The sequence below is a fragment of the Pocillopora verrucosa genome, chromosome 8, assembly GCF_036669915.1.
Source record: "Pocillopora verrucosa isolate sample1 chromosome 8, ASM3666991v2, whole genome shotgun sequence".
Lineage (NCBI taxonomy): Eukaryota > Metazoa > Cnidaria > Anthozoa > Scleractinia > Pocilloporidae > Pocillopora > Pocillopora verrucosa.
The window spans coordinates 4387248-4413127 of record NC_089319.1 but is presented as its reverse complement, the minus strand read 5'-3'; the positions used below and the strand labels follow the sequence as shown (position 1 = coordinate 4413127).

The 25880-nt window shown below is 37.9% G+C and overlaps 2 protein-coding genes and 1 pseudogene across 5 annotated transcripts in view; all 3 read right to left on the bottom strand.

The window, feature by feature from the left end:
- Positions 1-12288, bottom strand: part of LOC131796246 (uncharacterized) — a 96990-nt gene extending 84702 nt beyond the window's left edge. For 3 of the 4 annotated variants that reach the window (XR_010718424.1, XM_066170593.1, XM_066170595.1), the window contains exons 1-13: positions 10950-12288; positions 9957-10484; positions 9379-9495; positions 9092-9166; positions 8049-8366; positions 7833-7922; positions 6894-6983; positions 6095-6175; positions 3263-3352; positions 2464-2544; positions 1279-1389; positions 983-1054; positions 34-117 (exon numbers count right to left, since the gene is read on the bottom strand). Coding sequence is in view for 3 of the 4 variants with exons in the window: in XM_066170593.1 (XP_066026690.1) it covers positions 34-117; positions 983-1054; positions 1279-1389; positions 2464-2544; positions 3263-3352; positions 6095-6175; positions 6894-6983; positions 7833-7922; positions 8049-8366; positions 9092-9166; positions 9379-9495; positions 9957-10484; positions 10950-12192 (2980 nt within the window). In the remaining variant the exon portion in view is untranslated. The remainder of the gene's footprint in view (positions 1-33; positions 118-982; positions 1055-1278; positions 1390-2463; positions 2545-3262; positions 3353-6094; positions 6176-6893; positions 6984-7832; positions 7923-8048; positions 8367-9091; positions 9167-9378; positions 9496-9956; positions 10485-10949) is intronic. The other variant, XM_066170594.1, reaches the window with a different exon arrangement.
- LOC131788998 (uncharacterized) overlaps positions 1-25880 on the bottom strand; it is a 75519-nt gene that overhangs the window by 40794 nt on the left and 8845 nt on the right. The window lies entirely within an intron of this gene.
- LOC131790197 (coiled-coil domain-containing protein 33-like) lies at positions 14688-21096 on the bottom strand (annotated as a pseudogene).

The following is a 25880-nucleotide window of genomic DNA, read 5'->3' as shown; positions in this document are numbered from 1 at the left end:
TTAAAGTTAATTTAACAGCATCTTTTTATTCACCTTTTATTCTTTGGAGTTTCATACGTGGCTCTACTAGTTCTTCTTTAGGACCAAAGATGGAAGATCCAGGAAGAGGCAACATGCCTAAAAGCAAAGGTATACAGTGAGAGATTAGCATTTCTATGGATAAATAGTTAGAAACAGGCGTACAACTTGTATTTATAGATACCAGTAGGTACATGTACACTGTAGATTGCCTTTATTTAAACAAAGATGCTTTAAACCCGAAAAAGGAAGCTGTTAAAAACAACTAAAGTAGCATTCAGTCTATATGTAAGTAATGTTTCATTATTACCTGGAAACTCAACACTACCTTTAACTAGAGAAGAGAATGAGGCAAAAACACATTTGAAATAATTTGCATTGACAAGTATCATTTTTCATAATTGCTGACAGAAGCATTCTTGCTCATTAATAACATTAATTTCTATTTTAAAAGATGACTAAAGCCACATTCAGGTTCTTGTTTCATTTCTCCTCTCTTTTCCTGAAGTTTCATAGCTTCACTTCTATGACTTTTTTGGCCAATTTATGCACCTATGAATTCTTCCACTTCTTCAATATCAATGCATCAATACAACAAGTCAGTGAATTGCTGTGTTGTTTTCTTTTTTTTTTTTTGGACCATATCTGGAGAACTGAACCCAAACTGGAACTCATGCTAAACATGTCAACAAAAACAACTGAAAGTAGTAAGCCCCACATCTTTTTATTCATTTCAAGGTGGTTTGATGACAATTTTAAGGGTAGATCAACTAAATCCGCATAAAAGTGGGTTTTTTTCCCAATAACAAAGGGAAAAACTCAACGAACATGAAGAACCTTAAATAGTCAATAACTCTCAATAAAATACAACTTTCCACTTGGATTTAATTAGCTGAACACAATGAGCAACATGTTTTAACTACATTAACTTTAGAAATGGGTTCAAACAGAGCATCCCATTCACCTTTCCTTCCCCAGGGTTCTTCTAATTCTTTTCCATAACCAGTGGTGGGTACTACAGTGAGGGGTGAAGTACCTAAGGGTGAAAAAGCAGAGAGAGATTAGCATTCACAGTCTCCCTTTAAATGTTTTGTTCTCATTTAAGTGGAACTGTATACAATTATATTAATTAATTGATGCCACATTATTGCACTGAGCCAATTCTTCGAACAGGTGTCACATAATTGTTATTACTGTTCACAACAGCTTTCCGTGATAACTTAATTAGATTAAATGCAATTTTTTTCAATTTCCTTTCACCTTCCAATTTTGCTGTCCCCATAATCTTTGTCTTCTGTTCACTTTTTTCCCATTGTTCTTTTTTTTGTGGACTGGTTGAACTTGTGGAGTGGAATTCAGAGGATAAAGCACCTAAAATCAGATTTACAAGAGGACAAACATTCTAAACCATAAAGGCACCTCAAACTATTTTTAAAACCACCCAAGAAGCAAAAAGGAGTAAAATTTTCTTTCTTGGCCCCTCCAACAAAAGTCTTGCCAATTAACCCTTGATTAATGGATGTAATCTAATAAATTAAGGCCACATTTGGTACTTCCGATTTTGGGATCTGTGAACATTTCTGTTTCCGTTTTTGTTTATTTGAAATCGAATGGAACCCTAGCATGAAAAACACATCGCTGTTTTTCTTGATTTTTCTCAAGTATGCCTCCATTTCGTTGGCTGCTTGTGGAATAAGACTTGCGTGAAAATCGAACGTTGATCTAACACGCTGAAAATCTCGAAACTTCTAACTCCTACCCTCAAACCACTATCTACAGTTTGAGGTTCGCGTTTAACGCACCAAACGTGGATCTAAAACTCTCTAATATGGTAAAGCTAAACCGCTAACTACGATTTAAGGTTCGGGGTTAACACACCGTAGTCGATCTAAAAGGCTGAAAATCTCGAAACTTCAAACTCCTTCCCTCAAACCGCTAACTACAGTTTGAGGTTTGCAGTTAACACACCAAACGTGGATCTAAAACTCTCTAATATGGTAAAGTTAAGTACCTGTAATTTTGCATATGTAACAAAGTTTGAAAGATTTGAAATTTTATGGAACCAAGATAAGCTTATCCCAAGAGGCCAGTTAGTTTTCAGCACGCACTAAAAAGAAGTTCACATTTGCCTGGTCCTTCTTTTCTTTTCTTTTACCAGATTTATTTTCTAGTGCAGTGCGAGGTTGTCTCCTTACTACATGACGGCTGGTGGCTGGGTTGCTAGGATTTACCACTTGTGAAAACAGTCTCCATCTAAGTGCTGAGTACCAATGGAGTAATGTAACTGATTTCTATGGCCTCCAATGAGCATAGCAATTGTTAATTATTATTGCAGTAGAAGGCTGCATTTACAAGGGTTCCGAGGAAAAAGATAATCCTATAAAGAACTGGAAGTATCTTAAAAGCATTCTAACACAATTATTTTCTGTCTAGATGTGCTTTCACCTTCCATCCTCCCTTTCTGAAGTTTCTCAAGTAGTTCCTCTAGTTCTACTTCAACAGTGGAAGCAGGGGGAGGCAAACTACCTGAGAGAAGAAGTAAACAGCAATATGGTTTTACTACTCTACTACAATTATTTTCTGTCTAAATGTGCATTCAAAGGTATACAGAACTACATTTAGCAATTGGTGTCTCCCCTGATATAAAAAGTTTAAGCATACTAACATGTGTCAAGGTCAGGTGAAAGAACAATGTTGCAAGTTTTCCATTATATTATTGTGAAATAAACTATCCATAAGTATTATTTCAGTGTCACATGTTCAGCCAATATAATACTACCTTTGACTGAAGTCAAAGGTAGTAAAATTACTAATACTACCTTGCTAGTATTATTAGGAGGCACAACTGAATTGGAAATGTGTTCCTTATAAATAAAAATAAGTATCTGAAAAAAATAGCTGAGAGCATTTAACAGTATTCTTGGATGAAAGTAAGGACAGAAAAAGTTTAATATCTCAGATAGGGAATAATTTCTTTTGAGAGTAATAACCGGAAAAAATATGAAAACATGTAATGGCTTTGAGCTATTAACATGGCTAAAATATTTTAAAAAGTAAAAAACCCAAACATTTTTGACACGACATCATCATCCCCCTGATTATGACTTAGAGTCAAAAATGTTTGGTTTTTACTTTTTCAATATTTTAGCTCATTTTTAAACCTAAACAAACTTTATGGACAGTCATTAGCATTCTTGGATCAGTTTCTCCCTAAAAATGATAAGATATGAATTTTTCTATTCACCTTCCATTCTCAGCATCTTAATTTCCTCACATACTTTTCCTAGCTTTCCTTCAAGATCAGTGGTGGAAACAAGAGGGGGAGATGAAGAACCTGGGAGCAAAGGTATACAGAGCTTTTCAAAATTCAGTGTCTTACTTTACACAGAAATGATAACAACGATTATACCTGTGTGAACAGCAACTTATTAATAGTCATGTTAAAGTAAAATAGTGTTAGTTCTCCATTACAACACCATGATCATTGTTGAAAACAACTATTATGTATTTTTACTGCATGCCAACTCATTACCATCTTTAGCTAAAGTAGAGAATGAGACAATGCCAAACTTAGATTAATCTGTGGTTCACTCTTGCCCTGCAAACACCTCACTGTTACAGACATCTTGCTGCTGAGGACAACAGCAAGCTCCTGGGGAAACGCATAAAGAAATGAATGAAATACACGCCCTTTGTAACAGACTCTTGCTATTGCTATGAAGTTCCACTTATTGTATTATCTCTCGCGCTAGAAATAGTATCTGTAATTTTGCATATATAGCAAAATTTGATAGTTTAAAGAACCAGAATAAGCTTATCCCAAGAGGCCAGTTAGTTTTCAACATGCACTAAGAAGAAGTTCACTTTTGCCTAGTCCTTTTTTCTTTTCTCTCACAATATTTATTTTCTGGTGCAATGGGAGGTTGTCTCCTTACTACATGAAGGCTGATGGCTGGGGTTGCTAGGATTTACCACTTGTGAAAACAATCTCCATCTAAGTGCTGGGTGCCAATGGAGTAATGTAACTGATGTCTAAGGCCACCAATGAGCATTGCAGTTGTTAATTATTATTGCAGTAGGAGGCTGCATGTGCAGGAGTTCCGTGGAAAAAGATAATTCAATAAAGAACTTAAAGTAAATTAAGAAAAAGTCTGTAAGAATCAAACATCTTGGGAAATGAAAATTTTAAACCCCCCCTTCAAATTTTGCATGCAGTTAGGCACTCAGGGGGATGCACAAAAATGCCCTCTTTAAAGGTCGCAGCACTCTTGTTGCCATAGTAACAACGACTGCTTGTTCGAGGCGGCCTCATTTTCATACAAAAACGTCGCAAAAAAGAGTGAAATGTTTATTTCTCTATCTCAAGCTAAATACAACATTACAAATTGGCACTTCTACCATACATAGTGACATCATTCGTCTTCACTTTGATTCATTCAATTTTCTCTGGGAGTGAATGTGAACACACCAATAGATTAATCATCTCGGTACAGTTTCGGTCATTTTTGTTGTCGGGTAAAACAGGGAAAACGTTTATCTGAATTTCTCCAAAAGTACACCGATTCTGGAACTGAAACTACCCACCTAGCTGGTTATAATATTCTAGTTTTTAAATATGTAAAAATCTCTGCGGGCCTGCCTCTACTTTTTATAGGGGCAATTCGCGAAAAAAGCTCAAACTCAGATATTGCATAATTTGGCGATGTTTACACCTAATGTTCTCAACAACAAATGTTTCAGACAAATAAAACGTGCGAGGCTTTGAGAGAATGTTATCTTATGAGCAATATCTCGAAGAGAAATCTCGCCTCTGGTTGTCATCTTTTAAAAAAAATTGATCAAACTTCATGGAGGACTACTCGACGTAACTACAAACATATACCTCAAATCGTGTGCATATCATCCAGATTCCAAGTGCTGCACCTTCTTTCATGGGAATTTGAGCAACCCGAAGTCCTCTGAAGATACAGATCAGCCGACTTCAACATGTTTCAAATGACATACAAGTATAACAGTGTATCTTCAGAGACATTTCGCACAAAAGACTTTTCGCACAAGTCTTTTAGCACAAGTTTTGGACCGTTCGCACAATTCTTAGTGGTCATTTCGCACAATAATTATAAGTGAGAAACATTAGTATAAAAGGTATACTAATCGATACTGATAAGACATTTCACCTTCACATGTCACTTTCAATAAGATCCAACGGCGAGAACGTAGACATTCATTTACGTAATAACTTCAACTCGATCGAAACGCTTGTGAACACGATCACTATATCTTACTTGAAGAAAGGAACAAATCTTTCTCTCCATGAAAATGTAAAGAACTCCTTATTCGAACGATTACTTCTATTACTTTTCCTTTGTTGAACGAAAAACCTTTTAGTTTTGACAGTACATCATCCCCTACAACAAATATATAAAATTCAAGTTCACGGCCATGTTACCCGACGAATCATGATTTTACACAGAAATTTTATAAATAGGTCTTTTGTCCTTTTAAATAAAAAGTGAAACAGTTTGCAGGTTTTTACTTTGACTTCAGAGGAGGGAGGATTGGTGACCATTATACTTTCGAAATCAACATGGCTTCCTAGCGTCATCATGTTCGTATGTTTGTAGGGGATGATGTACTGTTTTACATATTTAAAAACTAGAATATTATAACCAGCTAGGTGGGTAGTTTCAGTTCCAGAATCGGTGTACTTTTGGAGAAATTCAGATAAACGTTTTCCCTGTTTTACCCGACAACAAAAATGACCGAAACTGTACCGAGATGATTAATCTATTGGTGTGTTCACATTCACTCCCAGAGAAAATTGAATGAATCAAAGTGAAGACGAATGATGTCACTATGTATGGTAGAAGTGCCAATTTGTAATGTTGTATTTAGCTTGAGATAGAGAAATAAACATTTCACTCTTTTTTTTTCGACGTTTTTGTATGAAAATGAGGCCACAGGCCTCGAACAAGCAGTCGTTGTTACTATGGCAACAAGAGTGCTGCGGCCTTAAAAAAGGGCATTCTTAAAAAGCATTCTACTACAATTATTTTCTGTCTAGATGTGCTTTCACCTTCCATCCTCCCTTTCTGAAGTTTCTTAAGTAGTTCCTCTAGTTCTACTTCAACAGTGGAAACAGGGGGAGGTGAACTACCTGAGAGAAGAAGTAAACAGCAATATGGTTTTACTTCTCTACTACAATTATTTTCTGTCTAAATGTGCATTCAAAGGTATACAGAACTACATTTAGCAATTGGTGTCTCACCTGATATGAAAAGTTTAAGCATACTAACATGTGTCAAGGTCAGGTGAAAGAACAATGGTGCAAGTTTTCCATTATATTATTGTGAAATAAACTATCCATAAGTATTATTTCAGTGTCACATGTTCAGCCAATATAATACTACCTTTGACTGAAGTCAAAGGTAGTAAAATTACTAATACTACCTTGCTAGTATTATTAGGAGGCACAACTGAATTGGAAATGTGTTCCTTATAAATAAAAATAAGTATCTGAAAAAAATAGCTGAGAGCATTTAACAGTATTCTTGGATGAAAGTAAGGACAGAAAAAGTTTAATATCTCAGATAGGGAATAATTTCTTTTGAGAGTAATAGCTGGAAAAAGTACGAAAACATGTAATGGCTTTGAGCTATTAACATGGCTAAAATATTTTAAAAAGTAAAAAACCCAAACATTTTTGACACGACATCATCATCCCCCTGATTATGACTTAGAGTCAAAAATGTTTGGTTTTTACTTTTTCAATATTTTAGCTCATTTTTAAACCTAAGCAAACTTTATGGACAGTCATAAGCATTCTTGGATCAGTTTCTCTCTAAAAATGATAAGATATGAATTTTTCTATTCACCTTCCATTCTCAGCATCTTAATTTCCTCACATACTTTTCCTAGCTTTTCTTCAAGATCAGTGTTGGAGAGAGGAGGGGGAGGTGAAGAACCTGGGAGCAAAGGTATACAGAGATTTTCAAAATTCATTGTCTTACTTTACACAGAAAAGATAACAACAGGTATACCTGTGCCAATAGCAAGTAAGAGTCATGTTAAAGTAAAACAGTGTTAGTTCCTCATTATAACAGCAATGATTATTGTTGAAAACAACTATTATGTATTTTTACTGCATGCCAACTGAATACCATCTTTAGCTAAAGTGGAGAATAAGACAAAGCGAAATTTGGATTGATCAACAGTTGACTCTTGCCCTATGGACACCTCCCTATTATTACAGACATCTCACTACTGTAGACAAGAGCCAGTCCCTGGGGAAATGCATAAAGAAATGACTGGAATCTACTCCCTTTATTAAAGACTCCTGCTATTATGGAATTGGAGACACTTTCCAGCCCCCCAGTACGACATTTCACTTGTTTTTTTCTCTTGCTGTAGCAGACACTGAAACACTTCCTCAAAAATCCTGATGCACATAATATAAAACAACATTATGATAAGGGAAAATGAAGAAACCATTCTTCAATTGGGTGCGAACATGAGAATTTCCTGCTTGCGGCCAGATCTTTTTGCAGTTCATGAGGCCATGTTAGAAACTTTATGTTTGTGTGGTTACATATTATTTCATATGTTTAGGTAGAAAACATTTTTTATTTCTCTCATACCCCATTATTAAAAACTCTCACTATTATGAACACTAAATGTCCAAAGTAACAGCAGTTGACTGTACTTGGAAAAGTAACAACTGACATAACTGCTAAAAGAATTTAAGGGCATTCTATTTATTACCTAAAGATTTTAATTTTGACTAATCCTTAGCTTCAGGATATCTCTTCACTCACCTTTCTTTTCCTGAAGTTTTCCAGTGTTGTGTCTTACTTCCCATTTTTTTTTGTGACCAGCAGTGAACGGTACATTGGAGGGTGAAGTACCTAAGGGGAAAAGTACAAATATATGAGTTGATTTCTGATTTTCCATCATTTAACCATTCAATTAGCACTTCATTTAGTTTCTTCCATTTAATTTTGTAGAAAAGATTTAATTACTCAACAATTCACCTTTGTGACCTTCTGCTTGAAGGACACTTAATAGACTATTGTGCAAAAAGCTGTTAGGCAAACGGTCAAAGCGATTTCCATCCGGTAAATCAATTTCTACTTGACACTCAGGGCATCGGAATTTCCCTTGTTGCTGACTCACTGTTGCATGTCTCTCTAAACACTCACAGCAAAATGTGTGAAGACATGATATAGTTTTAGGTTCGGTGTAGGTATCAAGACAAATCGAGCAAGTAACTTGTTTCTTGAGATTCGTAAGTAGCTCTTCTAGTTTTTCTTCAGGATCAGAGGTGGAAGATCCATGAAGAGGTAACATGCCTAAAACAAAGGTATAAAGAGAGATACTAGTATTTCTACTGATAAATAATTAGAAACAGGCATACCAACTTGAAGCTGAGGAAAGATTTGAAAAAGCTGTTGAAAACATTGATTTGATATACACATATATATCCCATGTACATCATTTTAACTCCACAAACCAACTCAAATTCCCTTCAGGTTAACATAAAGTAGAGAAAGAGGCACAATTGCATTTGTAATAATTTACATTACTTTACATCATTTACAGCAATATTCATATTCTTGGTGTGACTTTCATCTGAGAGATGATAACACACTTAAACCAACATGTGGCAATCTGTACAAAGTGCATGAAATTTATCAAAAATACATCATCAATGTCAGTTTTTTAATACATAATTTATGACTAAGGTTGAAAAAACCTTTATTATACAGTACTATACTACTATTATTATTATTATGATTATGATTTTATTATAATAAATGATGTTTCACCATCCCAAGCCACTACCATCTTAACATTCCCTTAGAGAAAACTAAATTGGGTTTTAATTTCTTTTAAATAAATATTTTAATGAGAACTTTAAGTATTTCAAATAATTATCAATTTAGTTTTACCCTACAGACCCTAGCAACCTTAAACATTTAATCCCAAAAGCACACTTCTGTACACTTGACATAATAGCTGAACACACTGAACATATTCACTTTAGAAATTAATTCAAACTGAGCTTCCTCTTCACCTTTCCTTCGTTGCTCTTTCTCTACAAGTTCCTTTCCATGACCAGTAGTGGGTACTACAGTGAAGGGTGAAGTACCTTAGAGAAAAAAGTGCACAAAGAGATTAGCATTCACAACCTCTCTTCAGATATGCTGTATGTTGTTTCCCATAAGTTGTACTCTTTAAAATAATACTAATGCCACATTATTGTAAAGAGATAATTCTTCAAAGTTTTGTCAAATTATAAATTGTATTACTGTTCACAATACCTCTCTGCAATAACTTAATACATCTCTTGATTTTTTTCACCTTTCAGTTTCTCTGTCTCAACAATCTTTGTCTTCTGTTCCCATTTTTTCAGTTCTCCTTGTTTTAGCGGACTTTCACTGGTTGAACTTATGGAGTGGAATTCAGAAGATGAGGCACCTAAAATCAGATTTAAAAGAAAACAAATAATGAGGCGATCACTAAATAATGACATTCAAAGCCATACAACATGCCTCAAATCATTTTTATAAAAACCCCACACACAAATACAGGTAATATTTTCTTTTATAGCTCCTTCAACTAAAATCTTGCTAATGTTTATTTTAGCTTGTTTTATTTTATTTATATTTGGAGCCAAAGATAAATACAACCAGACAGAAAAGAAAATATACTAGGAAATTTCTTGAAAACAAATCACTTCTAGCTACAAATTGTCACGGCTTACACAGTCTGCATGAGCTTAGTGATAAGACAATTGGTTCCATCTTGATCAAAACCTAGACCCCTCTCCACATGTGTGTTGCCCCTATGGTGACCATGTTGAATGAAAGATGCATTGTATTTCAATCATTTCAAAACATTTTTACAAGGACCAGGCCTTTTTCTTTCTTTCAACTGACCTCTGAGTGCATCCTTCTTGAGAAAGTACAATTTGCATGCATTGTACTCTTCCATGTCCATTGTTGTTTTCAGCTTCAGTTCTACCAGGTTAAGTTCCTTCAAGATCTTTTCAGTCACAAAACAATCTTGAACCATCTTACCCAACAGGCCGCATGAGTACCCTTTCCATAATTCCTCCAAGCTCTTGAGAGAATCACACTTTACTGTTATCACCAAACTTCCTACAGAAACACCTGTAATGAGTACCTTAGTTTTTTCTAAGAATTCCAGAAACTCATTGCGTTCATCCCTGCTTTGTGGTGGTGTAGTATTAAGGTAATTCATAGCAATCGAGCACAGGACTTTCTTTTCAAGTGGTTGGAGATCTTCTAAATCTTTATCAGATTGTCTTTTTCTCTTTGTGCCCGAAGCTGTGAATGCCTTCTGATATCCTGCTGGCTCCAGTGCGGAAACTGAAGCTGTACGGTAAGCATTATGATCTCCAAGTTTCATGTGTTCCACATCAACCTTGATTTTTAATTTTTGATCTGTCGATTTGGAGCAAAGTGTTTATGTTAAAAATTGTACTTCAAATCCACTTGAAACCATTAATATCACCTTAAACTTCAAACATATTTGATGATAGTCTGCTTGCAGGTCCTCACTATTAGAGGACTGCTACACCAGAGTTTGTTTCCCCAAAACCTGAAATCACACAGCAATCTTCCAATTGAATAGTACCTAGTACACCAAAATTTTGTAACATGACAAATTTCATATCTGAAAGGACACAAGAAAGTGGGAAAAAGTTAATAGTGCGTGAAAGGGAACTATTACCACTGGTTTATTCATATCAAAACATTAACAGAAATAAATCATGCAATCTGGCTGTGCTATCTACATGTACCTGCATTTAGTCTTTTACACAAGGTTTCTATATTTCCAAATACAGTAGGTTAAAGCAATATCACCTGCACCTAAAATTTAAGCAAAGATAAAATCATTGAACATACCATTTTCCACGACTTTCTCAATCAGCCCTTTAAACCTCTCGCATTCTGCTTTCCAAGAGTACACCTTCCTGTAGTTCTCGCGAAGCTTCACAGCATTAGCTTCTCTCTCTTCTGCGCTTTCTTCATACATCTCTCTGATCCTTCGTGCCCATTCATCTTCATCTTCACCTGATCCAACAATGACAGTGTTTCCACCTTCTACTTTTTGCAAAGCCTCAGCTATGCCAGATTCACCAGAGACTAGAACAGGAATACCAGCAGAAATGGCTTCGAGGGCAACAAGCCCAAATCCTTCGGTACGGGATGGCAGAGCAACCAAATCTGACTGATAGAACATCACCTTGAGTTCCTCTTGTTCACTACAATATCGACGGATGGTTAGTTGGTTGCGGTTGATGCACGTGTTGTTAAGAAACCATTGCTCAACTTTTCTTTGTTCACCGGGAGATGAGCCAACAAATGTCAATTCAAAGTTCTTACCAAGAGAACCAATGGCATTTGCAATTATATCATAGCCTTTCAGGGAAAGATCCTCAAAGGCAGCTCGGCCAAACACAGACACATTAAAATTCTTTACTACTGATCTGTCTACGGCCAACTTTGATTCATTGGAGAACTTTCCAAAGATCCCAGGAGTGATAACCTTCACTTCTACATTAAGGAGACGTCTGCTGTACTTCTGTTGTAGACGGGAGCCAACGGCGACGACTGCATCCGCTGCTTCACACAACTCAATTTCCATCTTGTGCTTCTTCTCGTTCTCTTCAATCGTATCTTCAGCAGCCGTGGCAGAGTCTTTATATTTCCCAAGGTCCTCACAGTAGACGTGAACAAATTGGATCCATTTACACTTTGTATTCTGTAGGAGGGAATACGCAGGACAACCCAGCTTTCTTCCATGGCCTATCACCAGATGAGGGTTTGGGAGCTCTGGAGGTGAAAACTTCAGGCCCTCAAGGGGGTCGGCTGAACCAGGAACACTTCGGGCTGTGATTAAATTGACACCATGTTGTTTAGCATCTTCTCTGTCCCGATCATCGCTATTAGAGACATAGCAGTGGATTTTCATGCTACCAGTCGTCGCTTCTGCCAAATTAATGGCAAATTCTCGATTGAAAGTTGATAATCCACCCTTAGAAGATTTCCATTCGTCACAGAGAAACATGACATCAAGAACCTTTTGCTCTCTCTGCTCCTGGTAGCTATTTCCGGCATTCGATGCTTTGGAGGACGTCATGGTCATTATTGCTACGTTTTCCTTCACCAATTGATAAATCTCAATCCCCTAAATACCGCAATCGGCGGAGATTCCAAAGGACTATCCACATCTGACTCCATCTTGCACATTTGTTTATACCCCGAAAGATCTAGTAGAGTCGCCCGACCGACAAAGCTCAATTTGCGCATGCGTTAAGCACGGAAAACGGACTTTGAGTCGTTTGTATGCTCGTTTTTCTATCTGTTGCTTCTTGGCGTTGTTTCCCTTCCGCTTTTCTTTTATATAACAACCTCCGAAAACTTTGTACACCCCTTAAATATTTTCAAAATTAATTTTCTCCACAGAAACATTGGAAATAGGAAAATGCCCTCAATTACGACCGAATGCCTTGGTTTTAAATACCAGCCCTATTTTTCTCCCCCAATTTCGCTGAATTTTTAACCTCGAGGGCTTGAGCCTGCGTTATTGACCGCATAGCTGTGACGCAGTATTTCCTTATTCAGCTTTTTCAGTGGTGGGGGAGGGGGGGGGGGAAGACAGGGGAGGTCAGAGTCTCCTAGAGTACTATAGTACCCAGATATAAACGGCAAACTATCGTTTTCTTTATTTCTGCTCCCGCTTCCCGCCCTCATATAGATCCCGCTTCCCGCCTCCTGTCCCCCTCTAATTGTCAAGACGCCATGAAAAAGGAAGCTGTGCCTACAAATGTTACCAACGATCTGCTCGGCGGTTCAAAAGAGATTCGCCTGAAAGCGAGATATCGGCCCGCCTTCAGACCGTTTCAATGTTCGTACAGGTGTATTTATGCCCTTCCTTTCACATCAAGTGACGGATCAATCTCCCTTCTCCGCATAAAATCTTACAGAAGTTTGCACATCCTCTTATAGTCTACTTTTCCAAAGATCCAAGGTCGCCTTTCAAATATCGTATATGCCTAACGTCGAATATAGCTCCCTGAAAGAACCATTTCGTCGATCGTTATTCTCTCCTCGGCGTTTTCTTTCATCGTGTTCAGAAACCTTTTAGTAATGAACTTGAACAAAAGTCAAATTCGTCAGACTTCATCTGTGATCTAATACTGAAAAGAGGAATCTATTTTTTATAATGAAAATGGCCCTAGATCAATGGGCGCGCGAGAATTTCCACAGTTATTGTAGAACACGCAATTGAATAGAATATTAAACGATCATCGTCCATTCATTGTAAATCAATCAGAGCCCAGTTGTTCAAAGAACGGATGACGCTATCCAACGGATAAGTGTTAACAAAACTTAAAGCGCCATCCGCCTGATGCGGAGAGTATGAAGAAACTGTCTGTCCACCCTAGTTGACCTGACTTAATTATACACGAAACACGAGTGGACTAGTTTTATCGGAAATGGTACAGCCTAAATGAACAAATCAATGCAGTCAACGACAACGGCTGTCCACACAGAAGGAACAATAATTGTACTACTACTACTACTACTACTACTACTACTACTACTACTACTACTACTACTACTAGTAATAATAATTATAAACATATGTGTTTTTCTAATCCTTACTTCGTATTTTCAACCCCATCCAATCCTTTAGTTAATGGATTATTTACTTGCTTCATGATTTTTCTTTTTTATTTGAACACATTTGGACACTTCGTATAAAATAACGTAATGATTTATACGGAAGGAACTACACAATGACATCATTCATCACTCATCACTCGTGTTATGTCATTCCTCTTGACAGCCTGAAAACCTTTCAATAGGTGAATTTAGGGAATTCAGGTTTATGAAACATCCCCAGCTGCGACAATCATTTCCGACTTCCACGATGGTGAACCGGTTGTGAAATACACAGATCGTAAATTTATCAACCTTCTAACACGCCATTTCTTGGATTTAAGGAATTTTCGGTGAGTCCCAAAAACATTATTGAAAAAACAATTCGTATGGCCTTTCGTAAGGACGGCTCAACTAACCTCCTATTCCTATTCCTGGCTTTACAAGGGGGGGTACTGGTGTAAATTAACCTCACAGAGGTTTAGCAAATAAGTGATGATGGTGGAGCTACAGAGCAATTTTCAATTGAGAGTCGAAAGACATCCGAGATTACTTTTGGTTTTGCTTTACTTAGCTCTGTGATTGGTCAAGATCACTCGCGCCATTCTCTCAGCCAATCAGATGCAAGACTAACACCAATCTCAACTTGGTGACTCGCGTTTTCCCGCTCTTCGGGCTGTTTGCTTGTTTTTGCCTCGAACACTAATTGGCTCCTCTTTGCGATAGTTTCTTTGATTTTGATAGGTAGTTTTTCTTGCTTTGGTTTTGGATTTACGACACTCAATTGAAAAGCGCTCTAATCAAGTCGGGGATTACCATACAGACATAAAAACAAACTCTGAGGAATACCCGACGAAGAATGCATGGTTTAGTCAGGAAAATTAATATTTAGATCTTGACTGGAGAGAAAGGACCAATGCGTTCGGGATAATTGTTGCCTGGCTGGAGCTCAGTGTCCTCTGATCAAGAAATCATCCACTTAAACTGTCTAAGTTCTAAATGCTATCTTCCCTCCAAAGGATCCAATTTAGGTGACGGTCGTCGCGGACCCAAGTGTCTTGAAGGTGAATTTGGCTTTGGTCCATTATGCTGTGGAATAATAAAAACTTTAAACATCAGTGTGGATTTACAGTTGGTCCTAAAGGTCTGGATTTCATAACGTAAGGTTTTCTACGTAAATGTTTAAGACTTAATAGTATATAGAAAGGTAACGTTCTCATCACGGGATCTCGGCCCTGCCTTTTCTTAACTCTTTTCATACACTCCTATACCTTTTGTTTACCCAAACAGCCAGACTAACTAGACAGAAAAATGCATGAGGTAATCGCCTCTTGTTTTACAACAAGAAATTTATTTATCGATCAGCAGAACGAGCCGATCTTCAAGGAAACAAATTTCCTGTGTGCTGCCACTTAGTTAAGACAGAACAAAAAGACAGGATAGAAAGTGGGCTCTCATGTCCCGGCTGAGATCAAGAGGATGAAGTGTGTGAGATACTAGCACTATCACGGTCACTCACAACAAATCTGAGGCAGCATTTAGACACAAGTTTTTCTCTTTTATCTGCAACCACTTACTTGGAAGTCTTACAAAAGTTACCAGGAGAAAAAGAAGAAAGAAACTAATACAAACCCAGTCCAGAATATCTACAGAAGTGGACGAATTTTTATATCCTGTCCTCTGAGCGACCTGACTTTCGTTTAGTTTCATCTGCGTAAATAAAACACAAAGCTACTCAAACAATAGATCATCACTAGCTTCTCCTTTTGCATTTTGGAAGGAACATCAACAAAACTGATACTATTAGTATTTTATATAATTTTAAAACAATATACGCCTCGGAAAGAGAAGAGAGAGGTAACTGAAAATGTTGATAGATATAGAGAACTAAGACATGGTGGACCAAAAGATTTCTTAGACCGAAATAAAAATGTGCCAACACTGTCACTTCAAAATAAGAAAAATAGTCACCTGTAGGTCGGCTTTATCCTTCGCCCATTTTCTGACATTATCTGCCAACTACAGAGACAACGCAAGGAAACCGAGAAAACTATATTAGAGCTAAGTTTATTACACCTCTGCGCTGTTTTTCAGTTTTTTTAACCAAATATTTATTTTCTGTGCAAGTGTCTGTCTACTTGCCTGCCTTTCTGTTCGTCTGTCTGCCTGTCTGTCTGACGGCCTACCGCCCGACAATCAGCCATCCAACGTGACTGACTGTCTAACAGACAATTTAGTGTTCACAATTAAGTTGAGAAAGTAAATTGGCCACCGTAAAGAGTCAAAAGGCTGACGTTTCGAGCGTTAGCCCTAAGTCAGGGCAACAAGAAACGCTCGAAACGTCAGCGGCCTTTTAAATCTTTACGGTGGCCAATTTACGTTCTCAACTCAGTTGTTGACACTAAATTACCTGCTATACTCTTCCACCGACGCAGCACCACAGTTTCTTTAGAAACTCACCCGCTTTATTCATTTGTCTATCAGACAGTTTTCTTGTCTTCCCACCCGAATAACTGATTGGACTTAGCAAAGGACAAAATGGGCAATTCAATAATAAAACTTCGACCACCTTATGACATGTCAGATAAAGCAAACCTCCACATTTCCAAAAAGTGAAGCAATGCAGCTGAGTGCTTCACCTGTTTTTCAAGAGCAACAATCCGTCCCTCCGCTTTCTCTAGTTTTTCAAAAAGTTCCAGTCGTTCCATGTCTGACATCGGTCCATTCTGCAAACAGACAATTCAATTAGACTTTTGCGCAATGCAAGTGTCGTAAACGGTGAAAATAAAACCTTTGGAATGAAAAAAATAAATGGATCTCATCTTACACCTCTTTACCTAAAAGTGTTTATACTACTGTAATCATTACTGTCCTATGAACAAAATGGGAAGTCCATGGACTGATCGAGATTTCCACTCTCAAAAATCGTCATCCATCTGCCTTTTTTACCCCCACGTATATGGCTAAGAAAATTTCTCGATCTTCAAGGCAAAATTACAACGTATTAACATTGAACTTACTTAAAAATCATCTTTAGCCAAGGGCCCACTGTAAATTTTCAGTTGAAACTTTACGCCGCTCGTAAAGAACTTGTTTTTTCCACTAATTAATGGGCAGCCGAAACATTCGGAAATCACATCCATAACGTGGCTCTCTCAGTGAAAGCTTTGTATTAAATGAACACTTCCCTGCTAAAGAAACCAGTTAACTAGTAATAAAATGCCTTTGATTCAAGAGTGACGCACTTACACTTGCACCAACCACTCGCTGTTCTCCTGGTGATCTGAAACAAAATCAGACAAGCATACGTATCCTCCTCAACTGGTAGTTTCATGAAAGGTTCAGTTCCCATGGTAAATTCGTGACAGTCTCCCAGGCATTTATTCCCTTTCTAATCACTTTGACTCTTAAAAACTAACGATCCCAACAGATGAAAGAGCCGCTTTCGTCGGCGAATCCAGAGGATTAGAAGTAGGGTCCAAAACGTTATCTCTAGCTGAAGCCGCAGTCCGACTGGCAACCTCACACAGACAAGTTCTCCAAAGTGGATGGAGACCGATTATCACCGAACGATGTAAGATGGCTGAAAGTGCATGTGTACTGAAAAATTAAGTTACATACCTTGGTTTCTTCAGCTTAGCTGCGGCTGCTTTCAACTGCTCCTAATTACGAGAGAAAAACAAATCATCCAGTAGCTTTCTTTCCACCGAAAAAGTCAGTGGATACAAACCATGTTTATTTGATCAGTAGGACGTGTATATATATTGACAGGAAATAGAGTGAGTTTGACGATGAGTTTGGTGGGATTTAGTAAATTGATCCATTTTGATGTGCTCCTGGGAAATGCAAAATGCACAATCCTCGTTTTGAACATGAGATGGGTCAATCTACATTCCGTTAATTTAATTGACCAAGAGCCAGAAGTGTTAACCGATTGATTTCTTTGGTGACTGTGTGCTCTTCATACCTTGCTGAGAACGCTCCTGGCTATGGGGTCCACGGACCGCCTCCCTGAGGAAGGGGGGCGATTGTTACGCCCAGGGGGTTCGGTAGAGAGAGGATTGGAAAGGAGCACTGATATCTTAAAGTAGTTTTTAGAAGAATGAGCGTTATTCAAACTAAACAGGGCATTTTCGATATATCACAACACATTCAGAGGTTTATTTGGCGCTATACAGGCCTTGTTTTTATCCCACTGTTTCAAATGTGTGCGTGTTTTCAAGGTAAAAGTGTCAGCTCTGCGTGTTTAGCACCCCCAAAACAGGTCAAACTAAAAAAAAAAACTGTAATAAAATTTATGACTACCTTGTACTGCAAAACCTCTGCCTGTAGTCTGATATTCTCTTTACTGAGTTTTCTGTAAGTCTCACCAGCTTCTGTAGAGACTAGTAGGGGATAATAGTTGGTAAATATATGCAGAAAGATGCTTGGTCGTCGAATAAAGACAAGTTTTAATTTGCCTTACGCCTTATGAGTAACATCGCAGATTGACGGGGTCATTTTCACGCGTGATTACTTTGACTTCAATGTTATACAGTGGCACCTCCAACGTTTAAAACCATAGCGCAAATATTTTATCGTCCTCCCTGATAATGCCGTAGAACGGCGAAAGCTCGGAGTTAATAAAGAAAGAACCACAGTAGCACTTAAAGGCTTCATTTGATCAATATCCCACCTAATAACTTTGACTCTTTGGAATCGCTCTTCTAACACAAGTATTTTTTTAAAGAATCATTCTCGTACAAGTTTCTTTATTATAAACTGATAACAAATGTAATTCACCTTCATATACAGGTGCGTTTCAAAGGTAACTCACCTCCATTGTATGGTCCCTTTCCCTTTTGGGCCAAAAGCTGCTCGAGTTGTACAATAACCTACAAGGGATGCGTATTTAAACATTAACTGTCGCCTTTTGTCTGGAAGGTTCACAACTCAGTCTCACAAACTCGCTCGATGGTTTTTCACCTTTCCTTGTTTCTTGCAGGTATCTTGAATCGTCTGTGCCTTTTGTACCTTTCCCTGCCAGCGAAGAAAATCGAGATCAGTTTTTTCAACTCAAACATAGAGTTTGTACATGCGTGAGCAAAAGACGGTGACACAAGTATAATCAAATACCAGAATAATGAGTGGAGCAGTGGAGTGGTTGTGGGAGTTTAAAAGAAAATTGGACCCTACAGTTGCACCGACAGAACTTTTCGACCACGGTAATAGGAGAAATTCCACCACACTACAAAGTTTACAAGCAATATTTCAGCACTTTTTCTTTAATCTGTCTTTTCCATCCTTTTTTCAGGTCTTGGAAACTATATCATCATGAAAAGTGCGGCAAGTTATCACGATGGCGATTCTAGACTATGAATGAACACCGCATTCTTTGAAGTGCACGTTATTTAGGGTTGACATCATTACGCGGAGCTATGTTACGGTACATTGAATTAAGTTACGTTCACAGATTACCAGCACTTCTTTTCCAAATGCGACAAGAACTAACAAAATTATACATCTATTTGTTATAGCATATCCCGCTCACCTGCAACTTTTGCAGAAGTGCCTGTTGCCCTTCGTGAGCTTTTTGTAGTTTCAAAAAATCCTTCTCCATCTCATTTTTCTGTAAATATATAACTTCGTCAGTACATCTGATACAAATTCTGGGTGAGATTACCCTTTCAAACGTAGCCTTTTGTGTATAGAAGTATTAGACATGTCATTGCTAATAATTTCAAAACGTTAACGAACAAGCTGGCGATAAGGAAAGAGATAGCAGCTAGAAGGCCTGCACGAGAATCACTTATCGGATCTCATGAGTAAATCAGAGACAATATAAAGCCACCTTGATAAGATCATTCTGAAGGTGTTGAAGTCTTGATTTTCACGGCTGCTCTATGCAAACAAAAAATGACAGCATTGATCTGTGATAAAAATCAGGGTTTAACATGTGAACAAGAACAAGTGCAAGGACACGGGCTACAAGGAAAGAAGAGGAATGTATTTTGCCCAACAAGTAAAACACAAAAAGTTTCAAGACTGTTATTTTGGTGTAAGCTGCTTTTAATTCAATAGGACTTTCACCCAATTGTAAGAAAACTTTAACAGTAACTGTTTTAGGCAACGGCGACGTTGTGTTTCATAGAGGCCGAGAACAAAGGTACAGTAACTCTTACCAAACTTCTGTACCAGCTCAGAATGTGTCACATTATCTAAGTCTTTGGAGCTGACCATTAACCTGGATATCTCGTCATGTTGGCCCAACTCTCTCCTCAGCTTACTGTTGGCTTCCTGAAAGGATCAATTACAACTAAAAACAAACTTAAGGCCGCTGTACAGTGCAGCTTATTCAAGCTCGGCTTCTTGACTTACTCGTCCCATAGGTTGCGCGCACAGGCAAAACTCACCATACGCGATCAGAATTTCCAACCTCAAAAGTGATCTAAAAAAACGCTCGAGAAATATCACCTTAAGAATAAATGAAGGCCTTCATTCGGGGACTTTCTCTTTTAACCTGATCGTCCCTTAATAATTTAAAAATTTATCGCAAGGCACACAAGCCTTCTAGAATAAAAAAGTGGTTGAAATGAAAACAACGTTTTCGCTGGGCTGGACTTGCGCAAACAACGAGTTGAAATTATCAACTCATCTTACTACACTAAACTTACTTACTAAAACAGGACGGTTCCTATTAATCAACAACTAATCGCGTATAAACGTTTGCAATCCTCTCGCACATGCAGGAGATCAGCTGCCATCTTTCTCATTGCTGTTCTGTAACGATCCACCTCCTGCAAATCCCACAAGAAACACACAATAAAGCTATCCCCAACATGTCTAAATGCTAATGATATTCTCTCAACGTATTTTACAAAAACAAATCTTTATTCTTTTCTTTAATTGATTCTTTACAGAACATTCCATGCTATCCTTAAAAGTGATGGAACTTCAGCGCAGATCTTTTTATTGACACGAAGAATGACTGAAAGTAGAATTCGAACACTTCTGACGTGCTTCGATATTAACGTTAGAGCTAGAAAGCCATGGTTATAGCATTTTAAACTAAACAGTACAGACCAAGCTCTTAAACAAGCGTTAGGGAAAAGAACTGGAAACTTCCGCCTGCCCTCGTCGTCTAGAAAACACATATGCTCTAGTTCCTTAACAATACTGTATATCGAGATATTAGAAATTTAAATTTTTTCTGATGGCAACAACCATTCATGTTGTTGATTCTGAGAATGTGTCACTACTTATTGGAAATATTTCCACATTTGTTCTGGAAATTCATCGGCTTATTTGTGCACGTTCACTATTGATATTACCAATACCGAAAAATGAATCTTAACCTACTTTTTGGATACCGAAATTACACCTATACCTTCATTTAGTAATCCATGACAGCAAGGCTGTTGGCGTCAAGCTTGCCTCTGATCTTAAACTGAAGAAAGGCGTAACACACAACCAAAAAAGAAAGAGGAAAAAGACTTCCACGTCAAATTCTCATCACTGCATTCTGTTCAAGGTAAATCTATCACTGCATTAAGAGGTTCATCTTGCTTAAACAGAGACGACTACCTGTTGCGCAAATAAAAAAAAATCAGCGAAAAAAAAATTGACGTTAGCGCGCGGCCGAAGGAGCTCTAATTTTGACTTTGATGTGCCGACTACTACTTTTTGAGCACTTTACTCATGGAGCTCCAGCCGCGCAATGAAGTTAAAATTAGAACTACCGCAGCGCACAAACGTCAATCTTTTTTCACTGATTTTTGTTATTCGCATAACGGACTTCGCCAAAAAGGAGGGACTACTTGTAGTCTATACACAAGGTGGGTTTCTTTGTCCACTGTTTCCAGGTAGAATCGGAATTTAGAATGTTGGTATTTGTGGAGGGAGGAAAACCAAAGGATTAGGAGACAAAATTTTGGAGCAAGGATCATAACAAACAACAAGCTTCACTCACATGTGACACCAGGTCCAGAAATTGAACCTGGGCCTCAGCAGTGGGAGGCCATCCCTCTTACCAATACAACATCCTTGCTCCCTTTTTCCACTGTGATATTGTGCAAGATTGCATGTTGTACATGCGATCTGCCCCTGAGCATGCTAGGTAATGAGAGTTTTTTGTTACATTCCCATCTCTATTCGCGCATTGGCCTGGTGAAGACAAAGTTTCATCTCCTCTGTGATGGTGATCTGCAATACCGGAACAATTTTCAGTTTCCAGTCACTGGGTATTTCGAGGTAATACAAACCAAAAACAACAAACAGCACAAACCAAACAGATCTATAATCAGGCACTGAATCTTGTAAGAGACAGTATGGAAATAAGATATTTTCTAAATTCTGTCTCTTGCAAAGACTTCATCTGAAAATGAAATTGTACAAACCAAACTGAAGCGGTTGTTGAAGCTAATAGACTGACAGGGGCAAAGGCAAAAAGCTCTAAAGTAGAAATGACCTTTTCATTTGAAATATTTTAAAAGGGTAGAATTAAGAAACATTTTCATATATTTCGTAATTTCACTATTAAAATTTCGATTCGACAGGCCTGGCCTTCGGACGTGTGCACTTGTAAGCATGTTTTTTGATTCAGTCTAAGAAGCGATAAGTTATAACTACTTCATCTCAAAACGTCTTCACTAAGACACCGAAACACTGGAAATTATATCATAAGGTCAAAATACCAGCAGAAATTTTGAGAAATCCTTATTTGCTTCGCGCTTCATCTTGGATGTACAGTCTCTCCGCCTCAGTATCTGCGATTGTTGTAACTCTCCACTGCCTTGCTACTCGAAATATTCGCCTGTACAGCGACAGTACTTCCCTTATCAACATTAGCAGAACCGACTTGCAATTTCTTTGAAGGAAACCGTGATCTTACTGCAGCCGAAAACTGCAGCAACCACGTCAATTTTGCGGCGTGTGTTGCGCCATGTTGAATTTTTATCCTTCAGGGTTACACCACTAGCCATATACGGCCTGACTTTTAGGATGATTGGTCATTTTCTTCGGTGATTTGTCTCAATCAAGTATTCGCGAGGTAAACATTGCTAAATACTTCCCAAGATGAGGGGGCGGAAGGTAGGGTTCAGAGACTGAATTCATAGATATATATGTCCCTGGAAGGCCAGTCGAGTGTGGCTCGCCGCAGCTTGTACCTGTCCTGTCCATGTTCAAAAGCTAGCAGTTTTTTAGGGTGCTAAAAGGAAACAAAGGCAACAGAGCAACAGAGACGAGATGGGAAGCTTCGGTTGGAAAACCCCGTCTATTTTTTCGTTTAAAGCCTCTCGCAGCTTCACGGCCTGTTTTTCGCAGCTCCGCCGCTTGACGCTTAAAATCGCGCACATAACCGCTAGGTACATGGGCTGAGCTGACACACAGGCCATCTTTCGAGGGAAAGTGTCATGGTTTGGCATGCGTATTAAAACACGGAAGCATCTCAAAAGTACGATCAAACTTCGTCTCTCGCCTTTCTGTTCCGGCTTTCATTTATTACGCTACTAAATATATTATCATCAGTGTCTGTTCCGATCGCAAAAGTCCACAACAGAGCTAGTTTCTTTCTCACATTGCTGACAATGTTTGTTGTATAAAACCAACTACAACCTGTCTACAAGGGATTAAGGGAATATGCACACAATTCTAGTTACAACAGGTCTCATTTCTAAGAGTGTTTCTTTTCGAGGCCTCCACGGGAATGGCTGAAAGGTAAACTAACTTATGGGTGGAGGATTGAAGAATGAAATAGGTTTTATAAATATTATTTTGGACATAACAAAGGAAAAAAACCAACAACAACTATTGGTAGCATATTTATTTGAAAGATTATATTTTCCAACGGAATGACAGAATGCCTGTCTTATTTTTGTTATACACGTCTGTACGTTGTGATAGATCTTTCACAACTGTCTCATACTGTTGAGGATCGCGCTTTTTCCCGGCTGGTGAGGCGTATCCCTGTAGATGTTGTCCGAAATACCGCTAGAGTGTCAGCTATAGTGCGTTGGTCTGGAAAACGACATATATATAACTAAGGATTGGGTGCCTAATCACAACCGTCGATTAAAGCAGAAAAAAGATATCCCAAGAAACCGTCGTAAACTCCAAGTTAAAAAAGATAAAAATAAAAAACACACAAACTACCCGAAGGAAAACTTCCTGACAAAAAACATCAGTGACTAAGTAACGATGGTTTTTGGTTTGCATCTTATTGGTTGAAATTAGTTGCCGTAAGTTGTCTAAGCCAATCACAGCGCACTTTGACCGATAACTCCCGGATAACTCTGGACACTTATCTGAAAATTGCTCCACCACTCGAACATTATACCACATCTTCGCGTCTCCGAGTCACAATTCTCCACACAGATGTGACGTATCCTCACGTACAAAGAATAGTTCGTTTCCGTGAAGAAGAACTTTTTAGCTCAAATACGATAAAGTTGCACAGCTTTATCGTCAAAAAAAGACGGGAAATAAAAACAAATACAATTTCCATTTAATGTTTATGAGTAACATACTTTCTTCTGAACTGTTGGTTCGGGTCTCTGAGTGAAACCATTGACTTCAGCACTGCACTATGTTAGAAGAGAACTCTAACACAAGTCGGTTGTCCGTTTCTTTATTCACTCTTTTTCTACGCAAGATAATACAAAGGAGACTAGCTCTGATCTAACAAGGAAAGTATGGGTCACTGCTTATAAAGGTGACGCTTACTGAGCTGTCGATCTCTAACCTTCGTCATGCTTTTACACTTAACTAGCGAATCTCGCTAAGCTATGCAGAGCGGAGTTCGCATACTAAGTAGGTACCTTCGCGATGCCTGTGCTTTAAAAATGACTTTCTACCTTAAATTTCTTAATCTTACGGTCAAGGTCGGGCGAAAGAAAAACAAGATTGGTAATATAAAAATTATAATAAACTTACTAACAGAAGTAAAATCAAAGTTGGAGACACATCCTGACAGAACATAGCCCTTGAGGACTGTTACATAACGACAGAATAAACAGAAAATTCGGAGAAGAAAGGGCGTACCCAAGGTACCGGCCCCAAAAAAGCAACGTGCTATTCGTATAAATTACTTGATTATAAATTCAGTGCGGAAGATGAAAAGTGCTACATGTTTACACCTTAAGACACCTCTAAGAAAAAGAGGTGTCGAGCGTGCTAAATTATACCTGTAAGATGAGACCGCCAAAAGACTGAATAGGAAACGATTGACTGGCTTATTATAATTTTTACTGAATGGCTTGTGCTAATATATTATTTCCATTCATTTTCCACGTTGAAATAAGTCGAAAAACACCTGTAAGGAAAATTCTTTTTAGATGCCAATTTTGTCTTTTAACAACTACTGATAAATTTATATAAAAACTAAAATATGTACATCTAATCTGGTGATCTTACAAAGCCTAATTTGGGTAAATGTTTTCCTGGCTAATACAATGAAATAAAAAATTTTAAAAAGACTTTAATTGTCAAGTTTCTTCAGTAGTAAAAAATCCTGAGTTGAATCACCATAGTGTTTACTTCTCACGGTGTCTTCGTAGGTTTATTGTCGATGTTCTGAAGTTCTACGAGAGTAATGAAACGCTTAAATCTACAATATTATAGAATGTAAGTTGATTTCTAGTAGTAGTAGAAATATTGGTAAAGAGATGAAGGAATAGCCGGCAGGAGAGAGGAAGGAGATAAAAAGGTAGGAAGACATGAGTGAATGACAGAACTTGTTTGTCAAAACGCCAGTCACTACTACCAACAACAGTCCCCAGGGTCGTCAGGACTACATTCACCCGGACGATCAGACTACATGACCAATTTTAATGAACTGATACCTTTAAACGAAGACTGGAAAGTGCTAATAAAACTAGTAAACTTGTGGGAGGCTTTTTTCAGCTCGTGACTTCATCAAAATCAAATGATCAATTATTATCATTTTTTCCTTCGATGGCGATACATCTAATAGAATATGATATTTAACATAAGCTGAGGGAAATCTAAATAACACAGAACTTCAAGTAAATATTTTTGTTTGATTCACAAGTAAGTTAAAGATCTGGAAAGATAAAGACATATTTCATTGAAAACTGTGGATATCTAAAGGGTCGGTTGAAATTGCTAATTTCTTGCAGCTATTCCTTTAACATTTTAGAACGTTGCCTTTTTCACCTGATCTTCCTCTTG